Here is a 25,127-nt window from a genome sequence, read left to right as displayed (position 1 = left end):
TTGGTAGCTTTAAGTAACCTCTCTTGAGCATCCATTCTTTAGATAAGGCTCTGTCAGGAGCACTCAAACATCATATCAGTTTATGCATTTTGTTATCAGTTTATACATTTAATCTTCTTGGAACCTTTGGACTCTGAAAATAAATAATAGTTAAAAAATAGTGGTTTTGTTGGTTATGGTATCCACTTACTACTTTGAGAAGATATGATTAATGAAACCAGAGTTTATTGACTATAACCATTATGAGTCCTGAGGGGTTACTTTTCACAGGAAAGGAGTTTTATTTTCATTTCGATCATTCTCTATCAAACACTTTACGAGTGCTCTTCAGAAGAATGAAGTAAGAACTAAAATTTGCGTGCAGTTTCTTCCTAGTTCTTAAATTCTTAGTTCTTCAGTCTGATAATTGAGCCTTTTTTAGTTTTTAAAGATAAAGCTAGAATCATTTGTCAGTTTCTTCCTGATTCATATTGTAAAATACAGTTAGACAGAACTCCTATGGGGAAGTGAACATGAATCTCATTACTGATGATATAATCAGAGTGACTGTGTTTGGTTGCAGGAATCTATAGAGAGCTCTGCTTAGAATCTGTAAAGAACAAATATGAATGTGAAATTCAAGCTTCTCGCCAACATTGTGAGGTACTGTTATTTTACTTAACTTTTAAGCTAATTTCAACTCTAAGTCTTTTTCTGAGTGCAGTAATTAAAAAAGTAAATAAAATAAATGAAAAAAATTAAACTGTACTTTAGCTTAACACTTGTGAATTTTCTTTTTTAAATATAGCTACTGTGGAAGCTCTATTGGAGATAGGACCCAAAGAAGGGACAATAGAAAAGTACTAAGATAATTTTAGTTTTGCAACTGTTACCTTAAAAAGACTTTGTAATGATCATTACATGTCATTTAGCATTGCTGAAAATATTAGTGCAATTAGTTTAAAATTCAAGTTAAGACTCAAAAAATCTAGTGGTACAGTTAGAATGTTGGGCTTATTATTAATCTAGTTCTCCAGCTCTGTTTCCATATCTCAGGGCAGAATTCTCTATGGTGAAAAACAGATGTATTTTTCTCTATGTTCTCTTTATTTGAATAGTGTTTTAAAAACCCACTGTTGATTTTGCAGATAACTTTTCATATAACCTAGATAAGATCATAAGAAAAATAAGAGATTAATGATTCTTATCTTAATTTGTTATTTTATTATATCTGTAAATTATTAAAATACTAGGAGTAGATAGATATAAAAATGATGGAATGCGTTGTTTCATTTTCTTGATTACTACTGAGATGGAACAACTTTTTGAGGTTTATTGGCTGCTTGGATTTGTCTTCCTAAGAAGTGCCTATTTAAATCTTTTGCCTTTATGTTGGGCTTTTAGTGTTTTTCTCATTGACTGTAGAGGTTCTTTATATATTCTGGATACAAATGCTTTGCTAGTTATATGCTTTGCAAATATTTTTACCCAGGCAATGGGATGTCTTTTCACTGTTTTTGATGACTTGATGAACTAGAGTTGTACATTCTAATGTAGCTGAATTTTTCATCTTTCCTTTATGATACATGCTTCGTGTGTCTTTCCCACTTTGAGGTAAAAAGATATATTTTTGGGGTGCCTGGATGGCTCAGTGGGTTAAGTCTCTGCCTTTGGCTCAGGTCATGATCTCAAGGTCCTGGGAGAGAGCCCCCGCATTGGGCTCTCTACTCTGTGGGGAGCCTGCTTCCCCCTCTCTGCCTACTTGTGATCTCTTTCTCTCTGTTAAATAAATAAATAAAATCTTAAAAAAAAAAAGACATTTTCCTTTCAAAGGCTGAAATTCTGCTTTTTAACATTTAAATTGCTAACCTACCTCTAATTTTTGCATATGATATAAAGTATGGATTTTTTTTTTTTTTTTGCATTTGGATGGTAATGTCAACACTGTTTATTCTATACTCCATTGTTTTACCATAAATTAGCAATTCCATCCTTTTCCTCCCCATCTCTTTCTGACATCAAATGTCCATTTACATGGCAGCTTGTTTCTAGCTGTTTTAATTTGTTCCATTCATCTGTTTGACTATTTCTGCTCTGGTAGCATAATACCTTCTTTACTGCTTTCAGTCTAGTAAGTCTTAATATCTTAATAAACTGATAATTTTACTTTGCTCTTCTTACACTCGTTATTGTTAAAATTTTTTGTTGTTTAGTAATATCTTTTAAGAAATGACTGTTTATTTCCTGCTGCTGTATAAAAAAGTATTTTTGTATATTGATATTATATCCAACTGTGTCTACCCCTCTTAATTCTAATAATTACAGATTCTTAGATTTTTCCATGTAGTCATTTATGGAAAATGGCAGTTTGTGTCATTTGTGAAAAATAGGATTTTTTTGTGAAAAATGTCATTTGTGAAAATGGCTTTGTTTCTTCCATTCTGATCTGCCTTTTATTTGTTTTACTTGTCTTAGTGGGACTGATAGAACATCATGCAATAGGAGTGAAGGCAGATTGTGGCTGTGTTCTTGATTTTAAGGGAATGCTTCTTCTTCTTTTTTTTTTTTTTTTTGAGATTTTATTTATTTGTTTGACATACAGAGAAAGATCACAAGTAGGCAGAGAAACAGGCAGAGAGAGAGGAGGAAGCATGCTCCCTGCTGAACAGAGAGCCTGATGAGGGACTCGATCCCAGGACCCTGAGATCATGACCTGAGCCAAAGGCAGAGAGGCCTTAACCCACTGAGCCACCCAGGCACTCCTTAAGGGAATGCTTCTTATGGCTTTCCAATAAGTATGATATTTACTATTGGGTTTTGATAAATACTCTTTTTATCGAGTTAAGGAAATTAACTTTTCTTTCTTTCTTTCTTTCTTTTTTTTTTTAAACCGGGAATGGTTGTTACATTTTAGGTTTTATTAAATGCTTGGTCTGCATCTATTCAATCAGTCTTTTTTTTTTTTTTTTTTTTTTTTGCTGTTAAAGATGTTATTTATTTATTTGACGGAGGGAGATCACAAGTAGGCAGAGAGGCAGGCTGAGAGAGAGAGGGGGAAGCAGGCTCCCCGCTGAGCAGAGAGCCTGATATGGGGCTTCTTCCCAGAACCCTGGGATCATGACCTGAGCCAAAGGCAGAGGCTTAAACCACTGAACCACTCAGGCACCCTATATGTGTTTTAATGGTAAGCCATCCTTGAATTCCTGGAATCATTATTTTTCTCGTGAATTATCAGATTCAGTTTGCTAATATTTTGTTTAGAAGCTTCATTTCTTTGTTTGTCAGTGAGATTTAATTTTTAAGTCTCATATTGTCCTTGATTTGATTTCAAGATCCATAAAATGAGTTAAGAATATCCCATATTTTTCTTTTTCATAGGAATATATATTTAAGATTGTAGTCATCAGTTCCATGAGTGTTTAGTACATCTTGCCTTTATCATATATATTTTTAACAGTCTTATAGAAAAGTTGCAAGAAAGTATGAAAAAGCTTTTCTGGTGAACATGAGAATGAGTTGGCAACATGATGCCTCATCACCCCTCAATACAACAGAAGAGGGACATTCTCTTGTATAACAATTCTACAATCATCAAAAACAGGAAATGTACACTGATGCTACTACCATCTAATGCTCAGACCTCATATAAGTTTGAGCAGTTGTCCCAACAGCACCCTTAATAGCAGAGATCCAGTTTAGAATCACTTAGTGTCTGTGTCCTTGCATTTAGTTGTCATGTTGTTAGTTTCCTTCAATGCGGAACAATTCTTCAGTCTTTCCTGGACTTCCATGATCTTTACAAATTTGAAAATTTCAGTCCAGTTATTATGTAGCATGTCAGTTTTGAATTGGTCTGCAATTTCTTCCTGATTAGAAGTGGGTTTTGTCTCTCAGTAAGAATATCACAATAGTGATGTGCTCTTCTCACTGAATTCTATCACGCAGCACACAGTTTTGGTATGTACCATTATTGGTGATACACACTTTGATCACTTGATTTAAGTGGTTTCTTCCAGGTTTCTCTAAGTACACTTATTTTTTTTTCACATTGTGATTAATAAGTATTTTGGGGAGAAGTACTTTGAAACTATGCAAATATCTCATTCTTTGTAACACTTTCAGTTTATTTATTTATAGAAGTATGGACTTATTGTTTCCTTTTTGTGTGTGTGTTTCATCTTTGAATTACTGAGGGAGGTGCGTGAGAATTCTCTGTGTGATGGTGGATTTGTTAATATTTCCTTTATTTATTTATTATTAGTTTTTTCATGTCCTAAGAAAATCCACATATTGTTCTTTTCACAATAGTGAAGTCCTTCATCATTTCATATCTGGAGGCCAAAGGTACCGATAATGAGATGCCCCACAGTGCACATCCACTGTCGTGGATTCCTTTGATCAAAAAGGATGGTATAGTCCTGGAGACTTAATGCTCATGTTTCCAGAGCTCCCAGTCAAAACTTACCTCCTGTGGAATTTCTTTTATCTTTTTCTTTATTCTTACTTTCTTCTTTAAAAATTTTTTTAAAAAATTTTTATTTATTTATTTGAGAGTGAGAGATCACAAGTAGGCAGAGAGGAAGGCAGAGAGAGTAAGGGGGAAGCAGGCTCTCTGCTAAGCAGAGAGCCTGATGGGGGGCTTAATCCCAGGACCCTGAGATCATGACCTGAGCCAAAGGCAGAGGCTTAACCCACTGAGCCACCCAGGTGCCCCTAAAAAAATTTTTTTAAACTGTGGTAAGAACCCTTAACATTGAGATTTACCTCTCTTAACAAATACTAAATGTGCAATACAATATTGTTAACTATTGGTGCACACTGTTGTAATACAGACCTCTAAACTTAATCATGAGGTTTAACTGAATATTTATACCCACCCAGCAGCAACTCCCCAGTTTCCTTTTTCCCTAGCCTTTGGCTACTCTCTATTTCTATTTTTTTGGCTGGTTTGTATACCTTATATAAGTGGTATCATGCATTATCTGTTCCTATGTGACTGACTTATTTCATTTAGCATAATATGCTCAGGGCTCTTCCATGTTGTAGCATATGGCAAGACTTCCTAATTTTTTAAAGACTGAATAATATTTCATTGTATGTATATATCACGTTTTCTTTATTCAGTCATCCTTCAGTGTGCATTTAGGTTGTTTTTCACATCTTGGCTATTGTGAGTACTGCTGCAGTGAACATAGGAGTGCAAATCTCTTTGAGATCCTGATTTCAGTTCTTTTGGGCATATACTCAAGTTAGATTGCTAGATCATATAGTTCTGTTTTTAATTTTTTAAGGAAATTCCATACTATTTTTCATAGTAAACACACCATTTTACATTCCTTCCACCTGTGCACAAGGGTTTCAATTTCTCCATATCCTCACCAACACTTGTTATCTATTGTTTTTGATAATATCCTTACTAATAGGTGTGAAGTGATACCACACTGTGACTTTTTTTAAAGAAGACTTATTTATTTGAGAGAGAAAGAGAGAGCATGTGCACGCTCAAGTAGGAGAAGGGGCAGAAGGAGAGGGAGAGAGAATCTTAAGCAGACTCCCTACTGAGTGTGGAGCCCAGTGCTGGCCTCAATCTCATGACCTAAGCCGGAACCAAGAGTTGGATGCTCAAGCCACTGAGACACCCAGGTGCCCCCCACCATGCTGTGATTTTAATTTACATTTTTCTGATGAATAGTGATGTTGAGCATCTTCTCATATAGGTCTTCTTTGGAAGAAAGGTCTATTCAAGTCCTTTGCTAATTTTTAAATTGAGTTCCTTATATATTTTGATATTTGTTTTTCAAATATTTTCTCCCATTCTGTAGGTTGCCTTTCCACCCTCATTTTTCCTTTGCTGTGCAGAAGCTGTTTAGTTTGATATAGTCCCACTTAATCTCTTTCTGCTTTTGTTGACTGTGCTTTTGGTATCATATTCAAGAAATCATTTCCTAGAGCAATTTCATGAAGCTTATCCTTTATATTTTCTTCTAGGAGTTTTATAGTTTTATTTAAATCTGTAATCTGTTTTGGGGCACCTGGTGGCTCAGTTAGTTAAGTGCCCAACTGTTGATTTCAGCTCAGGTCATGATCTCAGGGTTGTGGGATTGAACCCCCCATCAGCTCCACCCTCAGCAGGGAGTCTGCTTGAAATTCTCTCTCCCTTGGCTTCCTGCCCCAACTCGTGTGCACATGCTCTCTCTCTCAAAAATAAACCTTTGAAAAAATCCTTTAATCCACTTTGAATTTATTTTTGTGTAAGGCATAAGATAAGGGTCAGATTTCATTCTTTTGCCTGTGGCTGTCCAGTTTTCCCAACAGCATTTGTTGAAGAGACTAGCCTTTTCCCATTATGTACTCTTTGCACCCTTGTTGAAGATTAGGTGATCATGTGTACATAGGTTTATTTCTAGGGTCTCTATTTCTGGGCTCTATTTCCATTGGTCTCTATGCCTGTCTTTATGCCAGTACCATACTGTTTTAATTAGCTTTGTAATATATTTTGAAATTAGGAAATGTGAGGCTTTGTTTTGTTATTCCTTCTGAAGATTTTTTTTTTTTTTTTTAGCTACTTGAGTTTTTGTTGTTCCATATTAATTTTAGGCTTTTTTTCTATTTCTATAAAAAAATTCCATTGGGATTTTGATAAGAGTTTGCATTGTATTTGTGAATCACTTTGAAGATTTTAAAGATTTTATTTATTTTTTTGACAGACAGAGATCACAAGTAGGCAGAGAGGCAGGCAGAGAAAGTGAGGAGGAAGCAGGCTTCCTGCTGAGCAGAGAGCCCGATATGGGGCTTAGTCCCAGGACCCTGAGATCATGACCTGAGCCGAAGTCAGAGGCTTTAACCCCCTGAGCCACCCAGGCGCCCCCACTTTGGACTTTTTAAAAAAATGTTAAGTCTTCCAATCTAAGAACATGGGAGTGTCTTCATTTATTTGTGTTTAATTTCTTTTAGCAATGTTTCATAGTTTTTATTTTTATTTATTTATTTTTTAAAGATTTATTTATTTGACAGAGAGAGAGAGAGATCACAAGTAGGCAGAGAGGCAGGCAGAGAGAGAGAGAGGAGGAAGCAGGCTGAGCAGAGAGCCCGATGCGGGACTTGATCCCAGGACCCTGAGATCATGACCTGAGCCTAATGCAGCAGCTTAACACACTGAGCCACCCAGGCGCCCCTGTTTCATAGTTTTTAATATGCAAGTTCCTTAAGTTTATTACTAAGTATTTTGTTCTTTTCTGATACTATTATAAATGGGATTATTAATTTCTCATCTTTTCATATTTCTACCACTTTTTGCTTTATATATATATGTAATTTCTCAAATCTTTTTATCCTTCCATCGGCTTTTGCTTTATATCTATGTATATGTATATAAAGTATATAGAAGCTATATTATCAAACTCATTTTAGAATTTCTGTATTTTTTAATAAATGTAACATTTCATCCTATTTATTTATTTATTTTAAAAGATTTTATTTATTTACTTGACAGAGATCACAAGTAGGCAGAGAGGCAGGCAGAAAGAGAGAGGGAAGCAGACTTCCTGAGCAGAGAGCCCAATGCCTGGCTTGATCCCAGGACTCTGAGATCATGACCTGAACCAAAGGCAGAGACTTAACCCACTGAGCCACCCAGGTGCCCACATTTTATCCTTTTTAAATGCACCTTTCTCTGTAACAATGATTTTTGTCATAGAGTCTATTTTGTCTGATAATTAAAATAGCTATTCTTGTTTTATTTATCATGGCATTTGCCTGATAAGTTTTTTCTTAATTTTAGTTTTTTTTATTTTAAAGATTTTATTTATTTATTTGTCAGAGAGTGGGAGAGCACAAGCAGAGGGAGCAGCAGGCAGAGGGAGAAGCAGACTCCTTGCTGAGCAAGGAGCTCAATGCAGGACTCTCCTGGGATCATGACCTGAGCTGAAAGTAGAAGCTTAACTGACTGAGTCACCCAGGCACCCAAAAGTTTTTTTTGTTAGTTTTAAGATTTATTTATTTTAGTGGGGGGGCGGAGGGAGAGGGGGAAAGAGAGAGAGAGAATCTCAAGCAGATTCCTCTCTGGATGTGGAGCCTGATGTGGGGCTTGATCTCCAACCCTGAGATCATGACCTGAGTTGAAATCCAGAGTCAGAAGCTCAACTGACTGAGCCAACCAGGTACCCTTTGCCTAATAAAAGGTTTTATATTCTTTTTCTCCTCCAACTTTTTTATAGTCTATATTTTAGGCATATTATCTGTAAATAATATCTGTGTTGATTTTAAAACTATTTTAAGAAACCCTGTCTTTTAATTGGCAAATTTAGTCCAATTATATTTGTAGTAATTATTTTGCTATTTAATACCATCCTTTTTTGTGTTTTCTATTTTATCTGCTTTATCCTTTTTTATTCTTTCCTGACCTTTCCTAGGTGTGTGTCATTTATTGAGTTTTAAAAATTTAATCTTATAGGTAGCGCAGTCAGTTAAGCGTCTGCCTTTGGCCCAGGTCATGATCCCAGAGTCCCAGGATTGAGCCCTGTGTCACGTTCCCGGTTGAGCAGGGAGTCTGCTTCTCCCTCTGCTCCTCCCCCTGCTCATGCTCTCTCTCTTGCTTATTCTCTCAAATAAATAAATAAAATCTTTAAAAAAATGCAGCATGCATTAGTATTCTTTATATTTTAGTGATTAGCTTAAATTTTCAGTATGCATATCTACATTAGAATCAATTAACATTTCTTTCCTCCTCCTGAGTTATAAAGGACACTTGACCTCTCTACTTACTCCCTCCCAAAGTACAAGTTATAGTTTTCAGTCCTTTAGTTCCATTTGCCTTCTACCCTTCAAATGAAGCATTATTGCAATCTCATTGATTTAGTTCTTTCTAGGTTTATGCATATTTTACTAGTTTTTTGTTCATTGTTTTTGAGTTGCAACTCTTTCTTGCAAGTTCTTGTTTTTGCTTCTTGAACATTCTAAGCGTTTCTTCATTGAGAGTCCCTTGGTGGTAAACTCAGTTTTTACTTGTTTAAAATAGCTTATTTGTAATAATTCTGGAAGGACAGTTTAGGGGGTAAAACGTTGTAGGATGATAATTATTTCCTCATTAAGAAGACATTTTTAGGATTTTATTTTCCACAATTTGCTTAGTCTGTAATCATTTGTAGATAGCTTTTTTCTGTAGATAGCTACCTTTTACTAGCTACTTGAACATTGTTTTCTTTTTTGTTTTTCAGTTCCTTTATTTTTTTAAAGACTTTTTTGTTTATTTGAGAAAGAGAGAGCATGAGAGGGGAGAAGGACAGAGGGAGAAGCAGACTCCCCACAGAGCTGGGAGCCTGATGCAGGGATCGATCCCATGACTCTGGGATCATGACCTGAGCCGAAGGCAGTGGTTTAACCAACTAAGCCACCCAGGCATCCCTTCAGTTTCTTTATTGTGTGTCTCCATATTCTTTATTGTGTCTCTCATTATTTGGATTTGTTGTGCTTTCTGAATCTGATAATTTGTTTCCCATCAGTTCTGGACATTTCTCAGATACTATCTTCTCTGGTATTGCCTTTCTTTCATTCCTCTGCTTCCTTCTTCTGGAGCTTTAGTTAGTCATATGTAAGTCTTCATTTTGTGTTCCATATTTCTTAATACTTAATTCATATTCTTAAAAAGGTTTTCACTTATTTGAGAGAGAGGGAGAGAGAGAGAGCACACAGAGGGAGAGTGAGAGTGAGAAGCAGTCTTCCCACTGAGCAGGGAACCCGATACGGGACTCCATCCCAGGACCCTGGGATCAAGACCTGAGCTGAAGGCAGACACTTAACCAACTGGGCCACCCAGGTGTCCTTTTAATTCATGTTTTTTACTCAATATATTGCTTGAAGTTCTTCAGAGTCTAATATTGCCTTTCTTTTCCTTCAAATTTCTGCCAAACCTTATAGCTTATTTCCTTATACCATAATTCTGGACTGTAGCGGCTTTCTTGGTAGGAATCTGTGAGCCTTGGACAGAGGATGTAGTTCTTAAGATAGTATCTCCTTTTATTTCTGCTAGCTTGTTTCAGCTAGGCATCCTGGTGTGCCAACAGCACATGACTGCTTTAGTTTTTTGGCTTAGAATTTCCTAGAAGATGTAGGTAATCTACATTTGAATCTCAAATATGCAGAGGTCAGGGCCTAAGATGATGTATTTTTAGGAAAAACTTTTTTTTTCATTTATTGCCTAACCAACACAAATGAATTTCCTTCAGGTGAATCTTTTCTAGTCTGCCTTTTCATTGAAGGTGTAACCCTTCAGGACTATGCAGGGATCCCAGTTCTTGTTCCTTACTTTGCTTAGACCCAAGATCTTTCTCTTTTTGCCAAATAGCCACTAAAATCCATTCCTCTAGGTTACCAACCCAGCGAACACCTATGGTTTCCCATAGGTTCAACACTAGGTTAGCATTGCTGGTCTCCAGCTCCTTATTTTTGGTTCTCGGGGATATCTCTTATTTTTTAAAGTGCTTAACTAACCTTTAAAAAGATGTTTGTGGTATTTTATTTGAGTATCTGTTTAGGTGTGTTGGGAAATTTTGTTTTTGTTTTGAGATTTTTGTGTTTTGTTTTGAGGATATCTCATCTACTATATTGTCAGAAATAAAAGTCAGCAATGTATCTTCAAGAAGTATTTTTTACTTAGACAAATATATTGATATATTGACAAATACATTGATATATTCTTTCTTTTCCATCATTTTTTTAAAGATTGATTAATTTTAGGGCACCTGGGCGGCTCAGTTAGGTAAGTGTCTGCCTTCAGCTTACATCATGATTCCAGGGTCCTGGGGTCGAGTCCTGCATCTCACTCCCTAATCAGTGAGGGGTCTGCTTCTCCCTCTGCCTCAACCCCTCTCCCCAGTTCTCTCTCTCTCTCTCTCTCAAGTAAATAAGATCTTCAAAAAAAAGATTTAGAGAGAGAGAAAGAGCAATACATGTAAGAACATCAGGGGGAGTGGCAGAGGGGGAAAGAGAGGGAGAGAGAATCTCAAGCAGACTCCCTGCCAAGTAGTGTGGATTCCAAGATAAGGCTCGATCTAATCACCCGGAGATCATGACCTGAGCCTAAATCAAGAGTTGGCCACTTACCCAACTGTGCCACCCAAGCACCACTTTTCCATCATTTTTCAGCTTTAAAAGTCTTCCCTCCTCCATAGACATGTTAAATGTTTACATAAATTTCTTCTAATTTAGTTATGGCTTTTTTTTTTTAGTGCTAATATAGAATTAATATTATAAATGGTCTATTTACTAATATAATTAATATTCAGTAGTTCAAGGGCATTTTAGATAGGAAATAAAGGCAGGAAGGGAACTTATATTTAGAGTGTTATGGATTTTAATCCTTACCACAGCCTTATGAAATAGGAATTATCTTGATTTTATGACTAGTTTAACTGCGGGGCTCAGAGAGGTTAAATAATTTGTTTAGGGTCACATTCATGCAATTTACCATTAAATCTGAACTTTTTTATTCAGCGCTTTTTATCTGCTTATTACTTAGTTTTACATTTGGCTCATATACAACTAACTGAGAGGTAGGGGAAGTGGGAAGAAGGGAGACACACTGCCAGTTTTCAAAGTAAGTTTGATTAGCAGCAGATAGAAAGAGGGGCCAGGACGAGAGACTAGACATGTTCACATGGGTATGCAATCAGAGAGTATGCCAGAAAACCACAGAGGCAATTGAGGCAGCAGATGGTTTGTGTCAAATTAAGGAAGGAAATCACATTTATAGAACACACAGTGTGCCAGACACTGGGACAGGTGGTGATGCTTTATTTAGGTTATCTCATTTAGGCTTCCCCACAGAGCTGGAGATGAGTGTTAAGATTGACAGTAGGTGGTAGCAAGGTCTCAGACCCTGAGGGTTCAGGGTTAGAATTCCAGTTCTTGAGAAAATTGAGGCTCTTCAGGGCTCTGATTTTGGTTATCTGTTCTTTTTTTTTTCCCCCCCCCGAGTGTAACATTAATAAGTATTGAGAAAACTTGGGAAAGAAGTCTAAAGAAGTAAATACAGTGAACCATAATCTACAAAGCAGCAGACATTTGTTATTAAGTATGTGCATTTTTGTATAATTGTTTTTCACACAGCTGGTATAACTATATATATATATATACACACACACATACACGCTGTTCTTTTTTTAAAAGATTTTATTTATTTATTTGAGAGAGAGAGAGATCACAAGTAGGCGGAACAGCAGGCAGAGAGAGGGGGGAAGCAGGCTCCCTGCTGAGCAGAGAGCCTGATGCGGGGCTTGATCCCAGGAGCCCGAGATCATGACCTGAGTGGAAGGCAGAGGCCTAACCCACTGAGCCACCCAGGCGCCCATGTATACTGTTTTATACCCTGTTTTACAAGCAGTATTTCATGAGGATTTCCCTACAAGTCTAAATACTCTCTTAAGCATTTGCTTTTAGCGGGTAATGTGTATACGTATTTATGTAGGCACTGGCTTAAAATGAAACACAGCAGTCCCCTCTCCCATCTCTAAATTCTACATTCCAGCAGCAATGATCTAACTCTTGTAGTTACTCCTTCTGGAATTTGTCCTTATATTTCTAAATCATATCAGCTTTATTTATTTATTTAATTTATAAAAATTTATTATTATTATTTTTAAAAATATTTTATTTATTTATTTGACACAGAGAGATCACAAGTAGGCAGAGAGGCAGGCAGAGGGAGAGAGGAAAGCAGGCTCCCCACTGAGCAGAGAGCCGGATGTGGGGCTTGATCCCAGGACCGTGAGACCATGACTTGAGCGGAAGGCAGAGGCTTAACCCACTGAGCCCCCAGGTGCCCCAATAATATCAGTTTTAGATATTATATATTGGTTTTCTATTATGAAAGCTGAAGACTCCATAATAGTTTCCCTCATCCCATTTTTCTAATACTGTAATGACTCAATTTTTGTTTTTGTTGTAGTTGCAAATATTATTTACTGAGCCAGGAGTTAAACAAGGCTGAAACTTCCTTTCTTTGTACAACTCTATTTGTAGCTTTAGAATTAATAATTGCTTCATTTATTTTTAGTTTTGTCATTTCTTTTCAGAGACTCTAGCAGATTTATGAAAGCCCCCTGATGCTGTTTTCCATGTGATCAAATGCATCAGCTAGTCCCCAAGGAGCATCCCCCGTACCCCTAGGATCCCCTGTGCTGCTCCACCCTGTGCCCTCCTTCAGGTGCTTTCTAGGCCAGCTGCATCTCTGTCTTCATGGGGTGTCTTTTCACCGTCACCCTAGAAGTTCCTTTTATGTCTTTCTTGCCAGATTTTGTTCTCATTTTCAGTTGGGTAGAATAGCTTCTTAGGAAAAGGTGTATAAAGATAGGTTTTTTGAGGCCTCTTGTCTTGGTTATCCATTGCTTTGTAATAAATTACTCTAAAACGTAGTGACTTAAAACAACAATGAAATCCATTACTTTGCAGTCTCTGTAGCAGGAATTTGGTTCTGGCTCAGGGAGTCACATTAAGTTGCAATAAAGAAGTCAACCAGCGAAGCAGTTGTCTAAAGGCTTGACTGGGAGCTGGAGGATCTTCTTCCAAGGTGACTGACTCACAGGGCTGGCAAGCTTGTGAAGACAAATATATAAGTATAATAAGTACTTTAAAAAGCTAAATTACTTGTTGAACAAAGAAGCCTCTACAGGCACCTAAGCAAGGGAGTTTGGATGCCCCTTTCTTTTCTAGGTGTCCTCTAGCTGTTGTGTTAATGACTTTCTTTCCTACTCAGGAAAGGTTTTTGAGGATCTTATGGGATTGAGGATGAGAGAGAGAAGGACAAAGAAATAAGAGAGAGAATAGATTCAAAGAACTTCTATTTGTACACTTTATACTTCTAATATCTTTAGAGATGTCTTCAAACCTTCAGATATTTCAGGATCATTTTTTTTTTTTAAGTATAAAGAATGATTAGGGGACTTATTTTAGAATTTTTGCTTGACCTAGGATAATTTTATCAATAGAAATGGAAGAGACTGTACCAGTTAAATTTTCATATTCTTGAAAACAAAATGTTTATCACTTCCACTGTGTATTAGGGGTCATCTTTGGCTGGAGAATCTGAGAATCTGATCTGTTTATAGTTGTCACACTATCGTGACCATGGCTGGGGTCCGCTCTCCCTTTTCCTCTGATATATAACATTTCCCAGTGCTTATAGCACAATGTAGATAAGGCTGGAATATTTCATAAGCCTTTACCAAAGGTAGGAAAACAAGTAAAAAGAAATAAGCATAGAGGGTAGCATGCAAGGAGATGATTTTTCATATGAGATCTAGTTTTAGTCTTCAGCTTTATTTTCTTGAGTTCCTGGCTTGCCTCAAATCGACAAAAGCCACCTTCTCTCTACCACTCAGGAGAACCTTCAAGCATGTATAGACTCTAAATTTCAAACCTGAAAGAGAGGATTTCATGATTCATACTGGGAGTGCTGCCAAATGGGTGTGGTGTGTGCCTTCCACAAGAAATCCTACCTAACTGTATTCCACTAGTCTCTGGGAGAAGACAACGATCCTATCTAACTATATATATGAGTAGCCTATCCTTACTAGAGTTATGTCGGTGGGGTGGGAATCTCTCATAAGTTTTTTATATAATGAATCTGTATATTACACTTATGTACATTTTATTCCTTTGAAAATATGGGATTATAATGTTTTCTAATTAAAGGGGCTAGAATTAGTAGACCTGGATTCTATTCTTAGTTGCCAGTAGTAAATCGTCTCTTTTAGGAAGTCCCTCAATTATTCTACAGTTTTGTTATGAGATGTGGATATAGTCTATAGCTTTATGATTTTGACTATCATTAGATTTAAAATTATAGAATTCATACTTGAATCTTTCTTTTTGTGATACAGTAGTCTATTTTGTGTGATATTGAGATATTATTGAGGAATACAGGCCCAATTACTGTTGTGATAAGAAAACATGACTCATTTTATAATGATACATTTTATAGGACAGGTTCTCTATTATACTGACAAGTAAGACCTGCATATATTTAAAAGGGGATTGGAGGTTACTATGAATTTATGTAAAGTAAACTTTTACTCCCATATCACATATAAATTTAGATGTTCTTAAACAACTTAATTGCATGTATTTAAATCTATACTTACATTCTGTATATTCTAGTTTTATTTCTTTCATGTTTTTGGCATTTTATTGTAAAAAATTTTAAGTTAGCAAACAAAAGTATCATATGTTAAAGTATTTTAAGAGCAAGTTATTTCATACTCATAGTTAAGATTGATTTTTTATTTCTACTTATGCATAATATATATATTTTTCAGAGTGAAAAGCTTTTGTTATATGATACAGTCCAGAGTGAATTGGAGGAGAAGATAAGAAGGCTTGAAGAGGATAGGCACAGCATTGATATTACCTCAGGTAATGGGAATGGCATGATGGTGATGGTTTACCTTAAGTGACACGGAACCTGTGGTTTACTGTAGTGTCTCATAATATCCTAGTCCCCTAAAATAAATGTTTTGTAAATGAAGTGTCCTAATGAGAGGAGAAAGGGGAAAATGTTTAAAGAATTTGATAGGCTTGTGATTGTTGCTTTGATTTGAATTCATATTTCAGAAGGACATAGAAAATGGAGCACATGAAAAGGGACAAAAGAGAAGTTGACAGCAACTACAGGAGTAAGAATAGTACACTATAAGAATAAGAATATTTTATAATATATATGTAATATATTGTATAATATAAGAATAGTGTTAGAAGACAACTCCAGTAAGTCTTTAAAGTCTAAGTGTTAAAAGATCAGGTAGAAGAAGGAATAAAAACCTTTTCTTTTTGGTATCACACAAATTAGAAATTACAGGGAGTAGATTTTTGTTTTAGAAGGAAAAACTTATTAATAATTAGATAAGTCCAAGATTGAAATTGCTTTTTCAGGGGTATTTCTACATTCTTCATTGGGTGGAAGGCTTTCTACATTGGGTGGAAGATATACTGGGTTATCCTACAGGTCTCGCATGTATATTATTTTATCTCTTATAAATTGTATTTCTCTGGTGTAGAATAGGCACAGTGGAGTCCGATAAGCTGAATTCTAATGCCATTGCCCCAATCCCTACTACTTGGGTGACCATGAGTGACAATTACTGTAGCTTTTCTGATTCAGTCCCCTCATTTGTAAAATTGAAATAATAGGAATACCTACCTCAGACATAGCTTTGAGGATTAGGTGACACAATGCATGCAATGTATATTTAACAAAGTACCTGACATATGTTCATCAGTTACTAGTCATTAAGTGCCAAGTTGATTTTTACTTTAATAATGGCAGAGGAAAGTTTATGAATATATCGCTGCTCATTATATAGTCATATGTGTATTTACATAGCTTATAATGAAATTTTCTGCCATGAAAATACATAGCTTTTTCACCCCACTTTTATCTTCAAAGATTAGCTAATACTTAATTTTTATTTACTTGCCAGAACTGTGGAATGATGAGCTTCAGTCAAGAAAAAAGAGGAAGGATCCTTTCAGTCCTGACAAAAAGAAGCCAGTTGTTGTTTCAGATATCCTTTTCTATTTTTTTTTTTTTTTTGCTTTGGTATACACTTTTGCATTGTGCACATCTTTGTAATTTTTATTAGTATAACTGACTTTATTTATATGATCCTGTAATAGGTAAAAGATGATTTCCAAAAATGAGGCAGAAGAATATAATTTAGATTAAGAGGGGTAGGGAAGGAGTAGAAATTTAGTCACGATCTCAACTTTGGAACTATGGCTTTATAGTTCACAAATGCTTCAATATGAATATAGCATGATTAATTCACATGTATTTTTTTTAACATTTTTCAGTTTTCTGAAGTTGGAGTGTCGTTATTTATTTATTTTACGTTTTTGTTTGTTTTTTGAGAGAGAGAGAGAGAGAGAGGAGCAGCAGAAGGAGAGGGAGAAAGAGAATCTTAAGCAAGCTCCGTGCCTCATGTGGAGCCTGGTGTGAGGCTTGATCCCATGACCTTGTCATCATGACCTGAGCCAAAATCAAAAGAGTCAGACAAAATCTTAATGGACTGATAACCCATAATCCCCAAACTGGAGTGTCTTTAACTAAAAGTAGTATGTGCTTTCAATCTTGGTGTCCCCTCACCTCCCTGACTTTTCCCATCCCTACCTCAAAACAGTGATTAGGTTGGTGGTATATCTTACAATCAGTGATCTCCTAGAAGAGAATATGGTTATAGCTGAATATATTTATATGAAAAAAAAATAAAATATATATATGAATATATTTATCCTGGTACCAGAATATATTTATCCTGATACTGAGTTTTTTGGAGAATAACTTGAAGTCAGAATTTGCCATGCCAAAAGGATTATGTCCACAAATCATTGTTCCAATTCTCTGAAAAACAGAAGTTTGGAAATAAAATTCAAAGTGTGAAATTCTTTTTTTTTTTTTTAAGATTTTATTTATTTACTTGACAGAGATCACAGGTAGGCAGAGAGGTGGGCAGAGAGAGAGAGAAAGGGAAGCAGGCTCCCTGCTGAGCAGAGAGCCCAATGCAGGGCTCAATCCCAGGACCTTGGGATCACGATCTGAGCTGAAGGCAGAGGCTTTAACCCATTGAGCCACCCAGGCACCCCAAAGTGTGAAATTCTTACAGTTAAATTGACCTTGACTTTTTCACGTCCATATATAGTTTATATGCTACAAGATCTTGATATTCTTGAAGACTGGACAACAATTAGGAAGGTATGATTAAAAAGCAATGAATATGAATTATCTTTTTATAGTCTACTTTTGAAGATTGTCGATTTTCACTAATACATCAAAGTATGATTATTGTTAATATGCCTTACTTTGTAACATTCTCTCTATAGCAGTTAATGCTAATACAGATACAATCCACTGTTGTGGACTGGAAGAATATTTTAAGAGAGACACATCAGCAATTTGTATTTTTTCCTGCAATAATGTAACTAATTTATGCAAAAGTACAGAAAAGCATTTATTGAGGTTTCCCAAAAGTAATGAATAATCTTTCTGTGCTTTGTCCTTAGCCCAGTCCTGGGCATTTGTTGAATGAATGAAAGTGAATATTTCAACTCCTATTGTATGTCTTGCATTCTGTCATTGAACTTTCAAGAATTATAGGATTTTCTGTGCTTGTTTGAAAGTGGAGACTTATGTCTTATATTAAATTTTTCCGTTTTCAGAAACTTTTTAGTTGCAAGAGATCAGTTCAGGTATTGATGACACCTCTAGGTGAAATGGTTGTTCTTTATATTCCTTGTGGTCTTGGACATTAAAATTTATTAGAGCAGCTGAAGACTATATTTCACTGTTAGCTACTGAGGTCATCAGTAGTGTTGTAGACATTAAATAGATCCCAAAATGTGCTTTCAGTCTATAAACTCAATGCCTTTCTTTTTGTTTTAATTAAGGCAATGGCTACACTGGGTCCGCACAGAGTGAAAACAGAACGTAAGTCATTTAATCCAAGTTCAGCAATCTTCTCTGTGGGGACTGGTTGAATAAGGGTTGTTAAGTTATCCACATATTAAACAGTGCCCCCATCAGTGGTTACATTTCATCAGTGAACACTACTTCTGGAAATACAATATATTAAAATCCTATTTAAAATTGGCAGTAGTAACTGATAATGCACCTGCTTCCCCTTCTGGCACTTGTGTAGTTAACTGACGATATATTGTACATTCTATAACTTCATTTTGTCATTAAAACTTAGTTAAATTATATAAAACTTAGTTAATTATATAAGAAATGTAAGAAATTAAATTCTCTCTCTCTTTTTAAGATTTTATTTATTTATTTCACAGAGAGAATGGCAGCAAGAGAGGGAACACAAGTGGGGGAGTGGGAGAGGGAAAACAGGTTTCCTGCTGAGTAGGGAGCCCGACACGGGCTCTATCCCAGGACCCCCAGGATCATGATCTGGGCTGAAGGCAGATGCCACCAAGGGGCCCCTAAATTCTTTTTTTTTTTTTTTAAAGAGATTTTATTTGAGAAAGCAAGAGAGAGCGAGCTTGGGGAAGGGGAGCACCAGAGGGAGAAACAGACTCCCCACTGATTAGGGAGCCTGCTGTGGGACTTGATCTTGGGACTCTGGAATCATGACCTGAGCTAAAGGCAGATGCTTAACCAACTGGGTCCCCCAGGCACTCTCTTATTTCTATTAGATTTACATTTGTTACTAAGAAATATTTTTAGTATTTTTTTTCACATATATGCATGGATGGGTGTTACTTCTTAATGTTCTGCAGTTTTGTTCTTCTGACAATGTCTTATTAATATAACAGTTTTTGAACTGATCCCTTTAGCACCTGTGAAACTGGAGAAACACCTGCACAGTGCTAGATCTGAAGAAGGAAGATTATATTATGATGGTGAATGGTATATACGTGGACAAACAATATGTATTGATAAAAAAGATGAATGTCCTACAAGGTAAAAATGATTATTTCAGCATTGCTCAGTAATTACAACATTATTGTCAGTAATAATGTAGTGTATTCCTAATGCACCATTAGTTGCCTATGGATCCTTTTTTTCTCTTGGCATATGATTTGGTTAGCATGTGTGTTCACCAGTGTTAATATTTATAGACCAACGTCACATAGTAAGTTCTTGAGCACAAGTGTTAACACAAGAGGAAATGTTGGAATTATTTAGCCCAGGTAAGTGGTCCCATTTGTTAGTTCTTACAGTAGATGAATTGTTAGGATTTTAATATTATGATCTTTACACCAGACTGTTACAAGTTTTGGCTGGATATACTGATCATTAACTTTTCTGGGTGTATTACAGTGTTTTGGATACAAAGAGTATTATTTAAACTAGGAAAGGAACTAGGAAAGGAATGGAAAATTCAAGAGAGCCTTAAGAGTTATAGTATAACTTGAAAACTGAAAGCTACCTTTTAAAGGACTCCATCTGTCTAAGCTTAAATAACTTTTCTATAATTGTATAGTCTTCTAAGTTTTTCTTTTATTTTCTAAGATTTATTTCTTTAAGCAATCTCTACACCCAATCAAATCCATAGCCCCAAAATCAAAAGTCACATGCTCCACTGACTGAGCCAGCCTCCCCGATCGCTTCAAAGTTTTATCTGGTTGTAGCCTTTGGAAAATATTAATGCTAATCACTGCTTTTGTTCCTTCAGTAGTTTAGGATTTATTTCTCTCAGAATGGTAGCCTTCTATACTAAGAAAGTATCTTTTTCTAGGTATGAATGGTAAATGTGGTATTTGTATTTCGGGAAGAATGCTCACTTTCCAAATACAGTAGATTTACTCAGACTGTAATTTCATCTGTAAAGTTTTATGATACTAGGAGCATTGTGTACAGTAACTTTACTCATAGAAGCCCACTGAGCTAATTTCTAGGTTCTATGTGCTACCCCAGATTCTTTGCTTTATCTTACCGCTTTTAAGACATTTTACTGACTACTTAGCATTAATATGATTTAAAAAGAAATGAAATAAGAGGATTAAACACAAATCTATTTTTAAAAATATTTCTACATAAAGATAAGTAGTGTCAAAACGAATCCATAGAAGTACCATAGATGGTTTGACACTGGGAATTAGGCATTGGTATTTCTAAGATTTCCTACACTGGATGTTACATGTAAATGATGCATCACTAAATTCTACTCCTAAAACCAGTATTACACTATATGTTGACTAGCTAGAATTTAAATAAAAACTTAAGTGCATACTCTGAAAAAATAAAGCATTTGAAAAAAAAAATTAAAACACTGACAAGATTTCCTACAGCCAGAGCTGATATAAATTGGAGGTGTAATACTATGTGATTAGTTTTTTTTAGCTCCACTTGTTTTTGGGGTGTGGAGTGGAGTGGGGATATAGTAGGAACAATGTGCATTTAATACTTCTAATAGTAAATATGACCAATTCTATTAAGGAAAGAAAGGAGATTGTCTCTTAAGTGTTGCTGAATGTGATGTTTTCCAAAACATGCCCTGCTGCTAGTGGTAAATGACAATTATATACCTGAATCTACTCTTGCAGTCTGGCTATTTTGGTTTTATGGCTAGTACTCTAAAATGAGTGGCAGAGGCATATTGCAATTCATTCATTCATTCCTTTTTCTCCCCCCCTTTTTAGTGCTGTAATTACAACAATTAACCATGATGAAGTTTGGTTTAAGAGGCCTGATGGAAGCAAATCTAAGCTTTACATTTCACAGCTACAGAAAGGAAAATATTCAATTAAACATTCATAATCATGATTTAAGTGTTATCTAAAGCTACCTTATTAGTGTTATCAAGTGTGATGTGCCATGGGAGTTAAAAATGTATTCAATAACTTAATATTCTCATCAAATCATGAGAGACTGTATTTGTAGGTAGTACTCTAAGTAGACCTCATATTGATATGTCAATGAGACCGTAATAAAAACTTAATCATGATCATTACATTTATTTGCCTTTTAGGTCCAATGACCAACAGGTATATATAGTAGGGATTTCTTACTCAATTTTTTTCTTTGTTTTTTAAAAAAATTATGGAAATCCATTTTATCTTTAGTGAACTCTGTTGCTAAATGGCTATGTTTGTCTGCAATTTCTTTGATTTTCCATATCTTTGTCACTCATGGTGTTTGTAAATAAGCCTGATAAAATGTTTCCTATAAATGGTTTGTACTGGTACATTAGTGTTAAATGAGAATTGAAATTTAAACATATGTACATGAGTATGTATATATGGCATCATCAGCTTATTTAGAACTGATGGCCTTTCTTTACAATCTTGTTTGACCCAAAATGAAGCTATTGGGTTTGAAAGCTAAAGGGAGCACTTTTGTAGACTAGCAGCTTTCCTTCTCTTCCTTGATGGTATGGTGGTGACCTATTTTTACAAATTGTACTTAATGTTAATTAGTAAAATTAGTGTCAAGTAATAACATACTTTACCCGTATTTCTCGTGAGCCTTTTGAGGGCAAGGCATTCACGATGCCGTGTGTAAGTGGTGCATAGTAACTGATGGTTTTGTGTGCGTGCATGTCTGGCCTTCTGAAACAGATGTTTAGTAAGCATTTTCCAGAGGTAAAACTAGGTTCTTATTTTATTCCTAGGGCAAAGTAGACAGGGATAATATTCTTGAATCTATTCCAGAATTAGTATTTTTCTCTTTGGTATTTCTACACTTTAAGGCCACTTGGTGCAATTTAGAAAGTATTGGCCTCTCTTCCCTTAGCCACATGCAAAATTAACTTCTAAAAACCTCAGGAACAGTACAAAGAATTGAAACCCTCAATATGGCAGCACAATTGGCTGTAGTATATATTAGGGTACAACCAAATCAAGTTTTCCTGGTGGTCTTGTGCACTTTAATTTGTTATAATGAGACTGAGGAGGATGAGGAAGAGAGCTACTTATTAACACATAGGGCAGGAATCTCTGCATTATTCCGTTTGTTTTCTTACTATTTTGCCTCTGCAAACATCTTTCTGTGCAGATCACTACTTCACAGTTGCCAAATGTTAAAATATTTGACTTCTGAAATTCGTTATCAACAAAGTTATATACTTTGTTTTGTTTCTAATTAACCTTAGCAAATGTACATAATGTCATAATCCTGTAGTATTTGACAGTACTTATGTATACAATGTTTCATAAGCATTTTTAATAAGATTTGTATTTTTAAATTTAGTATAATAAAAAGATGTGTTTGAGTGTCATTTGTAGTGTCTTGAATTACTCGTGTGTGAGTTCTTTATAACCTGTCCACTTCTAAGAATGATTTCAGCCAATTTACATTAATAGGTACAGAGAGTTGGAGTGTTGAACAAATATTTCTGCTTCCCTACACCACGGTTCAACCTCTACTGGGGGTATATTTAGGTATTCAAGATGGCCAAGTTATACTTAATTTTAAAATATACACATATGTTCTACTTTAATAAAAATGCACTACATATGTTGTGAAATTCTAAAAAGAAAATCTTAATTTTACAAACTATGATTGAGTGCATTTACTTTGAAAACATTTAACTATAATCATCTCTAAAGTATTATAAAATAGATTTATAAATATTTTTGTATTTTATATTGGCAGTATGTCATCAGACTCTGGTCAAAAGGTTTAGGAGAACTGTTAGAATCTGTGAAGTGTGATATTATCAGTTGCTGCTGGTCTTGTCATGTTTATAATTAGCCTCTGTTTTAGGATCAGTTTAGGGCCTTTCCTGCCACAGCTCCCAGTTTTTCATAATCAGCCCACCCCTTCCTGCCACTTTCTGTTAAAAAAATACCCCAACCATCACGAATCCAATGCATCACTAATAATTGTTAGTAAATTAAGAGCACACTCCTCGGGGCACGTGGGGGGCTCAGTCGTTAAGCGTCTGCCTTCAGCTCCGGTCATGATCCCAGGGTCCTGGGGTCGAGCCCCACATCTCGCTCCCTGCCCCACAGGAAGCCTACTTCTCCCTCTCCCACTCCCCCTGCTTGTGTTCCCTCTCTAGCTGTGTCTCTCTGTCAAACAAATAAATAAAATCTTAAAAAAAAAAAAAAAAAGGGCACACTCCTCATTCTGTCCCTTTCTCTCATCGGCAGCCTGAGCACTGAGCACTTCTCATTACAGCCTTCCGGAGGCTGTTCTGAAATACACATTGGTACTCAGAACTCAAAACACCACTCAGAGAACTATGTACACCTCACCGATAATTATTTGAAAAGAAAAACGGGTATTCGCTGTTATTTTGAAGATTTTATTTGTGGACCCAGCAAATTCAGTACACTAAAACTGAGCTTAAATGAATTTATAAGGTAAAAAAGTAGATGCAGAATGAATACACTAGTTAGGATTTATGTAGTCCCATGCCAAACTGAAATATAAACTATGTTAATATTGCTAAAGATAAGGAAATCTAATTTTTTTTTAAATGAAAGCTTATAATGGGGTTAGGAAAAATGCATATTCCTTATACTGTCTTTATGGATGAGCTATAGGAATTGTGGCTGGTAGGTCAGATGGGATTAACTGAGGCAGTCTGCCCTATTGGTGTCACTGTGGTCCAGTCTTGCTCTTTACTTCACAGGCCCAAAAACTTGAACTTTATTTCTATATCCTGTAATGGGCTGAACTGTGCCTCCCACCTCCTTCACCAAATTAATAGGGTGAAGCCATTATCCCCAGCACCTCAGAATGTGACTGTATTTGGAGACTGGGTCTTTAGAGAGGTGATTAGCTAAAATGAGATCATTTTAGGGGGGACCCTAATCCAATCTGACTGATAGGAGGAAATTTGGACATCAGACATGGGCATACAGAGCAGACTGTGTGAGGACAGGGCAAGGTCAATACCTGCCAGGCAAGAAGAGAGACCTAAGAAGAAACCAAACCTGCCAACACCTTTATCCTGGACTTCCAGTATCCAGCACGGTGAGAAAATAATGTTTCTGTCATTTAAGCCTCCTTGTCTGTGGTATTTGGTTACCGCAGTCCTAACAGACTGGTAACATGCCCCAAGGTGACAGCTCTGGGGAGGGTAGGCTGACCAACTCACAGAGGTTTGAAGGGGCAGCCAAGTGTCAGTTTAATAATATAAATCGGTAAGTATAATTGAGAAGGAGTCTTGACTCCTCAAGTCCATTCTCTCCTTCTAGGAAAATCTGTGTGAAAGCAACCTTGTGATCAGCATACTTGTTTTGGTGAAACTGGAGTCATCAGTTCTCTGGTGAGGGTATCCCCTTTCTGGCATTGTGCTGGACACACTGCTATCATCTTCATTTTGACTTTTTTTTTTTTTTTTTCCTGGCGCCCTGCTGACCCAGATATCTCCCATTACTGGGCTGTGCAGGCCTTGCTCACTTCCCCCCTTAAGTTCTTTCTGTGCTGTAGGCTTTCCCTCTCTGGCCAGTTTATTGGACCAGAATGGGCCCTGATGCATGGGCAGCCAGTGGTAGTACTATAATTTTTAATGCTTGCCATGTACCAAGAACTATATTTGATGTGTAAACAGAATGTTGTTATTTCATATTTTCATGTTCAAAACAAAATGAACCTAATGTAAGAATTCTAATGTGTTTACTCTTTATAAATTTATCATATATTAGGAATTTCTGGTCATGAGGAATTTCTTTTCATGAGGAATTTCTGGTCATGA

The 25,127-nt window shown here is 36.0% G+C and overlaps 1 protein-coding gene across 2 annotated transcripts in view; it reads left to right on the top strand.

Moving 5' to 3' along the window:
* The window catches only part of BRMS1L (BRMS1 like transcriptional repressor), a 32,126-nt gene extending 9,429 nt beyond the window's left edge, over window positions 1–22,697 (top strand). Inside the window, exons 4-10 of one of the 2 annotated variants that reach the window (XM_082736690.1) lie at window positions 563–642; window positions 15,291–15,387; window positions 16,452–16,535; window positions 17,658–17,722; window positions 18,415–18,454; window positions 19,291–19,438; window positions 21,121–22,697. In XM_082736690.1, the coding sequence (XP_082592816.1) occupies window positions 563–642; window positions 15,291–15,387; window positions 16,452–16,535; window positions 17,658–17,722; window positions 18,415–18,454; window positions 19,291–19,438; window positions 21,121–21,238 (632 nt within the window). In that variant the 3' untranslated portion in view covers window positions 21,239–22,697. The remainder of the gene's footprint in view (window positions 1–562; window positions 643–15,290; window positions 15,388–16,451; window positions 16,536–17,657; window positions 17,723–18,414; window positions 18,455–19,290; window positions 19,439–21,120) is intronic. The other variant, XM_082736691.1, reaches the window with a different exon arrangement.
* Window positions 22,698–25,127: the final 2,430 nt, after the last annotated feature.

The sequence above is a fragment of the Mustela nivalis genome, assembly GCF_964662115.1.
Source record: "Mustela nivalis genome assembly, chromosome: 6".
In the NCBI taxonomy this organism is placed as follows: domain Eukaryota; kingdom Metazoa; phylum Chordata; class Mammalia; order Carnivora; family Mustelidae; genus Mustela; species Mustela nivalis.
The sequence above is the reverse complement of the archived record's forward strand: the minus strand, read 5'-3'. Positions and strand labels throughout refer to the sequence as shown.